Raw genomic sequence first — 14,316 nt, forward strand, 5'->3', positions numbered from 1 at the left:
ATAAAACTGATACACAGTCTCAGGTGGTCTACTTATAGGCTGTTCTCTCCAGGTAATTACAGCTAGCTTCCTCTCCAGATGTGCTGAAATATCTTATCCTTACCCAAATAACTATATTTGCATAACCATATCCTAAGTCTTCCTTCCTTCCCTACTGGTGCTTATCCCCTCTGAGTGTTCCTTGGGGAACCAAGCTAAAATAGCATAAACCAGTGTTCATGAAGTTTTTCATTAAACATCAGTTCTCAAATTCTCCAGTCAAATAGTACAGAAAGGAGGGATAGATTTAAATTACTACATCTTCAGATTCTTTATCTTATTAACTGAATTCCTTTAATACTGTCCCAATCTGGAGGGCTATTTTTAGCTTATATTGAACATGCTAGTTGATTGTTATTTTCTGGTAATACTGGCTTAATGACATCTAGTTTAATTTTTTATTTTTAAGAACAAATGAATTGTCAACTAATCTAGTCAGTGCAAAATCTAATATATTTTCATAGGACTACAGCTGGTGAAAAATGACTTACATAAGGCTAAACAATTATTTGTATTCATTTAGTCTCCTGGACTTATTTTCTGAGTATTATTTTAATGACAGTTAAAGGCAGTTATATTGACAGATGGATTTATCCTAATTCTACTATTACTAAGCAGGTTGAAAGTTTTTGAACTGGCTCATGAACCAGTTTCATGATGTACCTGGGTGCAATTTCATTTTGAATGAAAATGTTTTCCTGTTTCGTTTCTCATTGATCTTCCTTCCTTTCCATTTGATCATTGTGTTAAGAAAGTGACCAAGTGGGAAACAATAACAAATGCTTCTATTTAGAATCATAACTTATATTGGCCATAAATCACATTTAAATTTGCCTATATGAATGCAGAAATTCAATAGAGCTTATTTCTTGTTCTTCCTCTCCATCAGACAATAATTTAATTTTTGTGAACCTACTATGTGAATAGTGCTGATCAAAATTCTGTGTTAATTTTGCAGGTGATGGAAGTTAAAGGACAAATGATCCATGTCTCAGAATCAAATTCTATTTTATTCTTGGGTTCTCCATGTGTGGACAAGTTGGATGAACTCATGGGACGAGGGCTGCATCTCTCGGACATCCCTATCCATGATGCTACCCGAGATGTAATTTTGGTTGGTGAGCAGGCAAAGGCCCAAGATGGCTTGAAGAAGAGGATGGATAAATTAAAAGCAACTTTAGAAAGAACTCACCAGGCCCTGGAAGAAGAGAAAAAAAAAACAGTGGATCTTCTATATTCTATTTTCCCTGGTGATGTAGCCCAGCAATTGTGGCAAGGGCAGCAAGTGCAAGCCAGAAAGTTTGATGATGTCACCATGCTCTTTTCAGACATTGTTGGCTTCACAGCCATATGTGCCCAGTGTACCCCCATGCAAGTAATCAGCATGCTGAATGAACTGTACACAAGATTTGACCACCAATGTGGATTTTTGGATATTTATAAGGTAAAGGGGTTTAGTTACTTATATATAAATACTCTTTAGTAGTAAATTGTCATCTTAATTAAATTACAAGCATACAATCTATTTCTCTTTTTAAACTTGATAGTAAATGGTGGATAATTTTAATTTAGAAATATCAATATTTATACAGAATACAAGCATTTCTGCTCTATGAGTAAACTTTCATTATGAGTTGATTTATACTATTGACATAGCTAACTGTGAATCATGATATTGCTCAGTAAGGAAAAATTCTATAGAACTAGTACTCTAAATTCATTATTATCAAAAATAAATAAATAAACTTGCTGAAATCTAGGCAACTTTTAACCATATAATTAGTTTTTCCTAAAGAGTAGGATTACGATATAAAGTAAAAGTTTTATATTGACAGTTAAAAGGAAACAGCAATTTATGTTAAAACATGCATTGTATTGTGAGTTAGATCATGGTTAATCGGTAGTTTGCTCTTCACAGTCAATTAATTGAGGTCCCTGTAATTCTGAAAGAATACGTGTAAATATTCTAGCTATTGTCCAAATAACCAATGGTTTTTAGTGTAAGCACCTTAATTTTCCAAGCTACTTAATGGAAGAGTTTTGAAAATGTATACAAGTCACCATCTGTTAGTCTAATTTGGCAAACCCCTTATTAATTTCTTATTAAAATTATAGCAATATTTTGAGTGATTCAGCTTCATGTCTACGTAATGAATAACTGTAACTTTACATAAAATTTCTCATGGATTGCAAAATGTCAGGGTGCATGGCTTTTTTTTTTTAATATGGAGGACAGCAATTACTTTTAGTACAAACAAAATAGTGAATTTTAGATTTTTTTTTTCTTCTTTACTAATTATCTAGACTTCTACTTCTTTCGTAGTATGATCTGCACATAAGCAGATTCAGAAAGAATCTGTTTCACATTTTAGTTTCATATTATGATCCATAGGGTGTTTTCATTAAGGTGTCTCTCCTTTATGGAAAGATATTCACTAGTTCCATTATGTATGATATACAACCAATGTTAAATATTTTAGAAAGCCTCTTCTGAGTGGTAAACACTCAGTGTGACATATGTATGAGGGATTTGCTTTGTTATACAAAATAAGAGTTTTTATAAATTATATTTAACTTCCTTATAGTTTATTTTTATGTAATTTATGGCAGAGGCAGCCAAATGTCTGATCCTAAACCAGAGACATGATGAGTCTATCACTGTCAATTCCAGAAGAGAGAGCAGATTGTCCTAAATTTCCAGCACTCTTTTTCCTTCAGATTTTGGGCACTATTTTTTTTTGGCCACCCTGCTTGAGGGATCATAGTTCCCTGACCAGGGATTGAACATGCATGACAGTGATAGCATGGTGTCTTAACCACTGGACCACCAGGGAATTCTCCAGACTTTGGGCACTATTGCACCAAGCTCTGCAACCACAATTGCTTCCTTCTAAATCACTGATTTGCAGTGTAAGTTTCCTTCAGCTAAAGTAGTCATATGTTTTTGTGGCTCTAACGCTGTGCAACTAAATGAGCATGAAAAATAGATTCTTTTCTGGTAAAACATGGAAATCCCTGATTTAAATATAAGTATCAGTTTGGTATTGAGAAAAGAAGAAATGTGATATCTTCTGAGGGTACAAAAACAATTTCAAGTTTTAAAAATACAGTTCATTTCACAGACATCAAGTCTTCCTTTCCTGGAGATAAGCTAGGACACCTCACAGAAAAAGAAAATCTGTGGAAATATACTGAATGACTTCAAATTTTCCTATATTTTATTAAACTGGTAAGGTTCATATAATTATAAATAATTATCAGCAAGTTTTAAATTACAGAATGGATCTACTCATTCTCAGGTACTCAAGACTCTGCTTTCCATCTTTCATATATATATTGAAAAGTAAACAAAACTGTTTGGTTCACAGATTCTCTTAAACTGAACTTTCTTATGAAATTTTAGCAATAAATTATAAGGTAAAATGATACCAGAGCCAGGTGTTTTTTTTTTTTAATTTGTTTTTTTAATTGAATGTATGATTCTTTAAATCCTATAGTACTTTACAGTTTTCAAAAGTTTCACACATATGATTTTATACAGTACCACAGTAACCCCTTTTTTATCCCATCCCTATTTTGCCCCTTGTCCATTCACTCTCCCCATTGGTAACCACTAGTTTGTTCTCTATATCTATGATGTCTGCTTCTTTTTTGTTTTATTCACTAGTTTGTTGTATTTTTTAGATTCCATATGTAAGTGATATCATACAGTATTTGTCTTTCTCTGTCTGACTTATTTCACTTAGCATAATGCTCTCTAAGTCCATCCATGTTGCTACAAATGGCAAAATTTCATTCTTTTTATGGCTGAGTAGTATCTATTGTCTACATATACCACATCTTTATCCATTCGTCTGTTGATGGACGCTTAGGTTGCTTCCATTCCTTGGCAATTGTAAATAATGTTGCTAGCAACTTTGGGGTGCAAGAATCTTTTTGAATTACTCTTTTTGTTTCTTTCTGATATATACCCAAGAATGGAATTGCTGGATCATTTGGTAGTTCTGTATTTTGTTTTTTGAGCAACCTCAAAATTGGTTACTGCTGCACCAATTTACCTGCACAGTGGCTGCAGCAATTTACCTTCCCATCAACAGTGTAAGAGGGTTCCCTTTTCTCCACATCCTTGCTAACATTTGTTATTTGTTTTCTTTTTGATGATAGCCATTCTGACCTGTGTGAGGTGATATCTTGTTGTGGTTTTGATTTGCATTTCTCTTATGATTAACAATATTGAGCATCTCTTCATGTGCCTCTTGGTCATCTGCATTTCCTCTTTGGAAAAATGTCTATTCAGTTCTTCTGCCCATTTTTAATCAGGTTGTTTGTGTTTTTGATGTTGAGTTTTATAAGCTGTTTATATGTGTTGGATTTTAACCCCTTATTGGTCATATCGTTTGCAAATATCTTCTGTGTTCAGTAGATTGGCATAGAGGGAACATACCTTAACATGAAAAAGGCCATATATGAAAACCCAACAGCTAACATCATACATCATACTCAATGGTGAAAAGATGAAAGCATTTCCTCTAAGATCAGGAGCAATACAAAGATGTCCACTCTCACCACTTTTATTCAACAAAGTTTTGGAAGTCCTAGCCATGACTATCATAAGAAGAAAAGAAAATAAAAGGAATCCGAATTGGAAAAGAAGAAGTAAAACTGTCACTGTTTGCAGATGTCATGATACTATAAATAAAAAACCTAAAGATGTCACCAGAAAACTACTAGAGCTCACCAATGAATTTGGTAAAGTTACAGAATACAAAGTTAATATACAGAAATCTGTAGAGAAATTAAAGAAACAGTTCCATTTACTGTCACATCAAAAAGAATAAAATACTTAGGAATAAACCTACCTAGGGAGGTAAAAGGCCTGTACTCGGAAAACTATAAGACATGGATGAAAGAAATTGAAGACGACACAAACAGATGGAAAGATATACTGTGTTCTTGGATTGGAAGAATGAATATTGTTAAAAGGACCATACTACCTCAGGCAATCTATAGATTTAATGCAATCCCTATCAAAACACCAATGACATTTTTTACAGAACTAGGACAAATAATTTTAAAATTTATGTGGAAACACAAAAGACCCCAAATAGCCAAAACAATCTTGAGAAAGAAAAATGGAGCTGGAGGAAACAATTCCATAGCTGACTTCAGACTATACTACAAAGCTACAGTCATCAGAACCATATGGTACTGGCACAAAAACAGACACATAGATCAGTGGAACATAATAGAGGGCCCCGAAGTAAATTCACACAGTTTTAGTCAATTAATCTGTGACAGAGGAAGCAAGGATATACAATGGAGAAAATACATTCTCTTCAATAAGTGGTGCTGGGAAAAATGGACAACTACTTGTAAAAGAATGAAATTAGAACATTCTCTAACACCATATACAAAAATTAACTCAAAATGGATTAAGGACCTAAATGTAACGCTGGATACTATAAAACTCCTAGAGGAAAACATAGGCAGAACATTCTTTGACAGAAATTTCAGCAATATTTTTGGGGATCTATCTCCTAGAGTAATTTTAACAAAAGCAAAAAATAAACAAATGGGATCTGATTAAACTTAAAATATTTTACACAGCAAAGGAAACCATCAACAGAGCCAGGTATTTTTAATGCATCTCCAATACTAGTGTGTATATGTATCTGGTATGATAGGTGTATACGGTGGCTTTGATGTTTACTCAGGCTTATGGAGGTTGAATCTGGGGGATCCAGACCAGGAAACACAATATGTGCTGAAGCCAGAGTAATGATATGGCCAGAGAGAGGGAAGGACAAATAAAGAGAATATTACCCTTGTTTAGGATAAAATGAAGTATCAATACATTATGAGAACTACATTAGGAGGTATATAATTTAGAAATTCTCAATCTGACCGGCCTAATTTAAGGTTTTTAATTATTGTAATCTTTCCAGATTATTTTCTAGAACATTTACACAGTGCTATTTTATACCAAGAACTATTTGCTAAAATTTTAATTGCTATTGAAAAAAATCCCAAAGGTGACAGAAATTTTTTAAGGATTATAAATCTGCTGATTTTATAAAATTTAAAAGTATTTTGTTGGATTTAAAGTATGTGTAGAATTTTTGGTGGAATAATTATACCACAGAGATAAATAAGGTATGGCTCACTTTTGTTTTATGTTAGAAAAGTGAAGGGAAACCAAGTAAAGCTGAATGTTAAGAAAAAAGAACTAGAGAACTAGAGAGAGTGCCTCACAGGAGGCATTCAAAGTCTGCTACATGCAGTAAGACTCCAGTCTCTAAATTTATTCGTTGCCCCTCTCTTGATCATCTTATTATCTTATTATGTTTTCCTATCATAAGAGAGATGATGCAGTGATGAATTATAATGCCAGAATTTAACTAAATTAGGCCATAATAAGAAGGTTCTGCTAAAATAATCAAGCTTCCTATAAAGTAGGAGGTTAAGTAAGATGGTGTATATTTTACTGTGCATATTGCAAGCATTGAGAAAATTAGTCTTTAAAAATGCTTGACTGCCAAGATGTTACAGGTGTATGAATGCTAAATAAGAACAAAGTAAATTGAAGGAAGCATGGATTATAATTTTGATCTCATAATTAGAAAAGCAAATATTCAGCAAATAGTCAACATAATATATTATATATTTTGCTCCTCAGGTTTTATAGGGGGTAGAGAATAAACAAAATAAAGAACAAGTAACTCTAACTTTTTAAGCCAATTGTATATAGATAATAATAAATAATAACTAAATGTAGTGATAATAGTATTGGATGTTGAAGCAACATAATGTGAGTTTTGCCTCATTTTATATTTTTGTCTTTGCCAAGACCTTTAGTTTGAAATAAAGGAGAAGTAAAGAGGAGGATGAATCTTTCTCCATGCTCCTCTTATTGCACTCAGCCAAGGCTGCAGTTTCCCAGTGCTATCTTAAATACACTCCTTACAGCTCTCACATTTTCACCTTTAACACTTTCTTAACTTCTCTCCCGTTTTATAAACTGTAAAGTTAAGATTAGCACCTGGTGTATAGTAGTAAATGGATGTGTTAGTTGTCATTATTATTTCTCAGATAGGTACATTTGGACATATGGGAGTGGGTATGTATTATGTGATTATTTTGTATGCTTTTGTGTGTACATAACTAAAGTGTACTCAGTGCTTATTAGAAAAGAATAAAATATGATCTCATTTAATACCCCATGACTAACATGTGGACTTCTTACATTATCTCCATTTTCAGGTAAATAAACTAAATTTCAGAGAAGTTAAATAATCCAGATAATATTGCTATTGAATCAGAATTTGAACCGACACTTGTCTGATTCTAAAACCTACAATTTTCCCACAAGTTTAGGCTGTGGAAAAAGATCTAGACAAAGATCAAATAATTGCAAAAGTGAAAACTGTTTCAAAACTATTTTACGTGATCAGTAACTATAGTTGTACTGTCAAATGATAAGGAAAACACTATGACAACATAACCCAATTCCACTCCCATCTCTTGAGTCACAAATAGTTCAGAGTTCTGAGAAGCTGCATCTTTAAAAGTTAGGGACTCTCCCATTAGCCATACTCCCTTTTTGTCAGAAACTAGCTAGTATCTTCTCCCTTAATTTCTCTTATGGAGAAGTAGTATACCAAGGAAACAGTGGGATCAGTGATCCCAAGTGCAGGCAATAAGGGGTATAATTTTAAAAGAATGAAACTCAATAAAAGTTGATATTTTTTTTAAAATCACCTTGGCCAGGCAACTCTAAAACATGTTAGTAATAAAATACTTTCCTCTCTTGGGGTGGGAGTAGAGAGGCATTCCCATCACAAACTCCAAACCTGGTTTACAAATGTTTGTAGAGTTAAACGCTGAGTATCAGTGTCAGGCTTGGGTTGGGAAGAAAGAGTAGAAAGACAGGATGGGGCAACCAGGACATGCCTGGACCAGAATTTTGTTAGATCAGGGAATCTGACGTTGAGATCTAAAAACCAACAACACAAAGTTCACATTGGCAAGGGAATACAAGTATTGTAAATCCAGGTGGAAGAGCTGAGTCCAGCAAAGTAGGAAGGAACAGAAATCCAGGCTCACTCTTAGGGAATGAAAGACCTTGGGACTGGACACAAAGATTATGGGAACTGGATACCAGGTAACAAGTATGAAGATAGGCATCAGGACAAACTTTGATGGGAATTAACATCTTTTCCCTGGGCAGGAAAGACTTGGAGCCAGAGGATTCATACAACCTCCACTATAGAGTCAAAGGGAAACCAAATATGGCAACCTCAAAGGAATATAGAGATGTCTACTGAGCTTTTAAATTCTAAAACAGAAATTAAACCTACAGAGAAGCCAGAGTTATCAGGTTCATTCTATCCACTCTTGAAAATAAATTGACTGTATTTGGGGGCACTCTTGGCATGAATAAAATTTGAAAATTGTTGAACACCTTGAGTTCTGAAAATCTCAAAGACCAATGGAAGCACTTTGCTGACTTTATAAGTTCAAAACCTCCATAAATACAATATCAATAAAGGGCTAGAAAAGCCATTAAGATCATGTATCCACTTAATTTATATAAGTAGATGGTAAATATCCATGATGGAAAGGTTTATGTATAAGGTAATCAGAGTTCAGTTTTGAGTGAACTTGTTAATATCACAGGGAAATTGAGAATCAGACAAACTCTTTGGATTCAGACATCTTGGTGAAGACCACTTGGGCTTTGCACAACTGATATGCTAGCATTTTGTAAATTTGATAAGGACCTCTTTCAGACTTGAATCTCCATCTTTAACCTCCCTGACAAGAGCTGAAAGCAGATGTTTCTCATATAAAGTTACAAGGCTACAGAACACTATGCCTCAAGAAGTTTGATTTGTCTTGACATTTGATTAGTATGGAGTTACTAAAACCACTGTTCCTTGGACTTCAGCCAGGCTTCAGAAAACGAAGTAGAATGTCAAGAATATCCTTTCAGTGTGAATTGGGGATTTTGCAGAAAAAACCAAAATGAAATGCTTCCTTTCCCCCTCATTTTGCCTTATGATAAAATAGCACTTTAAAGTACTTAGGTATTTAGGTTATTCTTAGAATTTTATAAATATGTATATATTTTACTCCATTTTCCAGCAATAAATACCAGTTCCACTTAGTAAAGAGTGACTGGTTCATTTTCCCCTAAGATTTACATATTTTCTGTTTCATTGATCAGTGCACACTTTTGAAATTGAAAACTACTAAAGATTTATACTAGTTCTTTTCAGTGGCTTCCATCAATGTCAATGCCATTTACTTTTGCAGCTATATTATTGGAAATAAGGTAACAGTGTCTTCTAGTAAGTCTAGAAAAGAGGAACTTCTGAAGTAAGATAATCAATTCATTTATTCACTCATTAAATAAACATTTTTGACTCACTCATTTGACAACAGGGCATGACTCTCATAGAAGCCTACAGAATGTTTTGGAATTAGTAATATATATATATATTATAAAATATATATTATATCAGTAATATATATATAGGGGTATAGTTGCTTTACATTGTTGTGTTAGTTTCTGCTGTACAACAAAGTGAATCAGCTATATGTATACATATATCCCCTCCCTCTTGGACCTCCCTCCCACCGCATCACCATCCCACCCATCTAGGTCCCCACAGAGCACCGAGCTGAGCTCCCTGTTTTATACAGCAGGTTCCCACTAGCTATCTATTTTACATGTAATAGTGCATATATGTCAATCCCAATCTCCCAATTCATCCCACCCCCCTCCCCCCCGTGTCCACACGTCCATTCTCTAAGTCTGCATCTCTATTCCTGCCTTGCAAATAGGTTCCTTAAAAAACTAAAAATAGAACTACCATATGACCCAGAAATCCCACTACTAGGCATATACCCTGAGAAAACCATAATTCAAAAATTTACATGCACCCCAATGTTCATTGTAGCATTATTTACAATAACCAGGGCATGGAAGCAACCTAAATGTCCATCAACAGAGGAATGGATAAAGAAAATGTGGTACATGTATACAATGGAATATTACTCAGCCATTAAAAGGAAAAAAATTGGGTCATTTGTAGAAATGTGGATGGAAGTAACAAGTATCATACATTAATGCAAGAGAAAAACAAATATTGTATATTAATGCATAAATGTGGAATCTAGAAAAATGGTACAGATGAACCTATTTGCAGAGCAGGAATTGTATTTTTTTAGCACAATTTTAATGACTAGAAAACTAATTTATATTCTTTAGAAGGAAGGTGAAAGTCAAAGATAAGTGTTTTGTTCTGATAACTTTTCTACTGGCGGGATTATATTGTCAGTTTCAAAATACATAATGCCCTAAAAATAACTGACAATGGTTTTGTCTCATTTGTAGTTTTTCTTTTGTCAAGTGCTTAGGCTGGAGATAAGAGAGAAAAAGAGAGGAGACTGTATTATTCTCCGCATCACTCTCATTCCATTTAGTTAAAATTGTGGAATCCCAGTGCTATCTTAAGTACACTATTTGGAGTTCTCATCTTTCTACCTTTAACCACTTATTTTATCTCTGTGCTTCAGTTGCACCACCTGTAAATAAAGAAAAAAATATCTATGTTCATAGTATTTTTTTAAAGTTTTTAAATTAAATGAATGTAAAAATGCTTATGACAGTGTCTAGTCCATTGTAGTAAATATAAATGTTAATTACTCTTTCTCAAATAGCTGATCTGAGCATATATGGTGAGTGGTTGTGTATTTCATATGCATATGCTTACATGTCCATGTATTTGTATGTACATAAATATGGTATAGCCAGTGCTTATTAGAAATAGATAAAATGCTTATTTCCTTAGGTTCATTTTTCCAGGTTATTAGAATTACATCTTATGCCAGAGAAATCTGTGAAGGCAGAGTAGGGAGAAAGGTAAAAAGAGGAGGCAAAAAAGATAGCTCCCTGAAATGCATTATTTATGTCATCTTCACTGGGTCCTCATGGATCCTCATTCTTGAAGATGGATCCATATTTTGCCTTCATAGATCATTTTAATCTGAATAACCTGAGTTACAATATACAATTTATGAAGATAACAGTGTTTCTTAAAGTAATATTGGATTGTGCAAGATCTATGACCAACACTGTGAAGCTAAAGTTAAAATGTTTATTTTTTTACACTCTAATATGACATCCTTCTGTATTCAGAGAACATTTTCTTTTAGTGTTGTGGCAAATTCTGAAGACAGTTAGAAGGCTAAAGCAATTTGGATTGCCAAGCAGAAATCAAAATTGATGAATTTCTTGCTGAATTTAACAAAGTGTTTTGGGATGTTGTTTTTCATCTGTATTGATTTTCAATTTTCTTTCTTTTATTTATAGGGCTTCTATTAAATATTTTACATAGTGGTTAATAATACCCAGTGTTTCAATTTTGAAATGAAGCTTGGTATAAAGTTTTTTAACCTTGACATTTCTGCATCATTTTATATTATTTTCTTTATAAATTTTTTTTTTTTACTTTTTTTCTTTTTTTTAAGTTGAGGTATAGTTAATTTACAATATTATATAAGTTTCAAGTGTGCAACAGTGACATAATTTTTAAAGGTTATACTCCATTTATAGTTATTCTAAAATATATTCCCTGTGCTGTACAATATATCCTTGTAGCTTATTTATTTTAAACATAGCAGTTTGTACCTCTCAATCCCCTATCCCTATCTTGTCCCTCCATCATTTCCTCTCCCCACTGGCAACCAGTTTGTTCTCTATATCTGTGAGTCTGCTTCTTTTTTTGTGATATTCAATAGTTTTTTGAACTTTTTAGATTCCACCTATAAGTAATTTCATACAGCATTTGCCTTTCTCTGACTGACTTATTTCACTAAGCATAATACCCTCCAAGTTTATCCATGTTGCTGCAAGTGGCAAAGTTTCATTCTTTTTTGTCCCTGAGTAGTAAGTAGTCCATTGTGAGATATATATATATCACGTATATATAATATATATAATCAATATCCATTCATTATCAATATCCATTCATCTGATTGTACACACTTAGGTTGCTTCTATGTATTGGTTATTGTAAATAGTGGTGCCATGAACATTAGGGTGCATATATATTTTCAAATTAATTTTTTTTTTGCTTTCTTTGGCTATATACCTAGGAGTGGAATTACTGGATTATGTGGTAGTTCTACTTTTAGTTTATTGAGGAACTTCCATACTGTTTTCCACAGTGGCTGCAGCAATTTACATTCTTGCCAACAGTGTACCAGGTTTCCCTTTTCTCCAAAACCTCACCGACATTTGTTATTTGTGGTCTTTTTGATGATAGCCATTCTGGCAGGTGTGAGATGATAACCTCATCGTGGTTTTTATTTGCCTTTCTTTGATGATTAGCAACGTTGAGCATCTTTTCATGTCCCTGTTGACGATTTGTATGTCTCCTTTGGAAAAATGTCTATTTGGGTCTTCTGACCATTTTTTAGTCGTTTTCTGTTTGTTTGTTTGTTTTGTCTTATTTTCTGCTGTCGAGTTGTATGAGCTGTTTATATATTTTGGATATTAACCCCTTATCATTATTTGCAGATATTTTCTCCCATTCCATAGGTTGTCTTTTCATTTTGTCAGTGGTTTCCTTTGCTGTGCAAAAGCTTTTTTTTCCTTTTTTTTTTTGCATGGGTTTACTCCTTTATTTTCTGAATATGAAGAATTACATTGATTGATTTTTGTAGTAGCTTTTTAAAGATATAATTCATGTACCACACAGTTCACCCATTAAAGTGTAGGGCTATTAGGGTATCCACAGACGTCCAAAAAACAACACAATCAATTTTAGAATATTTTCATCTCCCCAAGAAACGCACCCCTTAGGTATTGCCTCCCAATGCCCATCTGCCCCCCTGACCCAGGCAAACACTAATATACTTTCTGGATGAAAAATCTATGGATTTGCCAATTCTGGACATTTCATATAAATGGAATCACAGAATATGTGGTCCTTTGTATTTGGATTCTCTCATTTACCATAAAGCTTTTTTTAGTTGTAGTAACATACACATAACATAAAATTTATCATTTTTACAATTTATAATGCACTTAGTGCATTGATATTGTTGTACAATCATTACCATTATCTTTAGAACTTTTTCATCATCCCAGACAGAAGCTCTGTACCCATTAAACAATAGTTCTCCATTACTCCCTCAAGCCCATGGTAACCACTATTCTACTTTCTCTCTATGAATTTACCTATTCTAGGTACATCATATAAGTAGAATCCTATAATTGTTGTCCTTCTGTCTGGCTTATTTCAATTACCATAATGTTTTCAAAGTTTATCTATGTTGTAGCATGTATCAGAATTTCTTTTTAAGACTGAGTAATATTCCATTGTATGTATATGCCACATTTTGTTTATCCATTCATTGGTTGATGGACACTTGGGTTGCTTCCACCTTTCAGTTATTGTGAATAATGCCACTATGAACATGGGTGTACAAATACCTGTTTAAGTCCCTGCTTTCAATTGTTTTGAGTATATATCTAGGAATGGAACTGCTGAATCATAAGTGATTCTTTAAGTTTTGGGGGAACTGCCATAACATTTTGCATAGCAGCTGCACCATTTTACACTCCCACAAGCAATGCACAAGCATTCCAGTTTCTCCACATTCTTGCCAACATTTGTTATTTTCTGTTTCATTGATAACAACCATCCTAATGGGTATGAAATGATATCTCATTGTAGTTTTGGTTTGAATTTCCCTAATGATAAATGATGTTGAGCATCTTTTCATATGCTTATACAAACCATTTCTTTGTTAGATACATATTTTGCAAATATTTTCACCTATCTATGGCTTGCCTTTTCATTTTTGAATTATGTCTTTTTTTGAGAAGTAGTTTTAAGTCTGTATTTTGTCTTTTAGTCTTGTCTATGGTTTTTATTTTATATTTTTTAATAGATATTTATTGGAGTATAATTGTGTCACAATACTGTGTTAGTTTCTGTTGTAAAACAAAGTGAATCAGCCATATGCATATATATGTCCCCATTCCCCTCCCTCCCTTCCTCCCTATCCCACCCCTCTAGGTCATCGCGAAGCACTGAGCTGATCTCCCTGTGCTACACTGCTGCTCCCCACTAGCTAACTGTTTTACATTTGGTAGTGTATAAATGTTGATGCTACTCTCACTTCGCCCCAGTTTCCCCCTCCCACCCTGTGTCGTCAAGTCCATTCTCTATGTCTACATCTTTATTCCTACCCTGCAACTAG

The 14,316-nt window shown here is 33.7% G+C and overlaps 1 protein-coding gene and 1 long non-coding RNA gene across 5 annotated transcripts in view; one reads left to right on the plus strand and one right to left on the minus strand.

Annotated features, from left to right (window-relative positions):
- Positions 1-14,316, plus strand: part of GUCY1A2 (guanylate cyclase 1 soluble subunit alpha 2) — a 432,229-nt gene that overhangs the window by 211,420 nt on the left and 206,493 nt on the right. For all 4 annotated transcript variants that reach the window (XM_082339920.1, XM_082339921.1, XM_082339922.1 and 1 more), the window contains one exon: positions 998-1,483. In XM_082339920.1, the coding sequence (XP_082196046.1) occupies positions 998-1,483 (486 nt within the window). The remainder of the gene's footprint in view (positions 1-997; positions 1,484-14,316) is intronic.
- The window catches only part of LOC309604981, a 159,940-nt gene that overhangs the window by 29,503 nt on the left and 116,121 nt on the right, over positions 1-14,316 (minus strand). The window lies entirely within an intron of this gene.

The sequence above is a fragment of the Balaenoptera borealis genome, assembly GCF_965194805.1.
Source record: "Balaenoptera borealis genome assembly, chromosome: 11".
Lineage (NCBI taxonomy): Eukaryota > Metazoa > Chordata > Mammalia > Artiodactyla > Balaenopteridae > Balaenoptera > Balaenoptera borealis.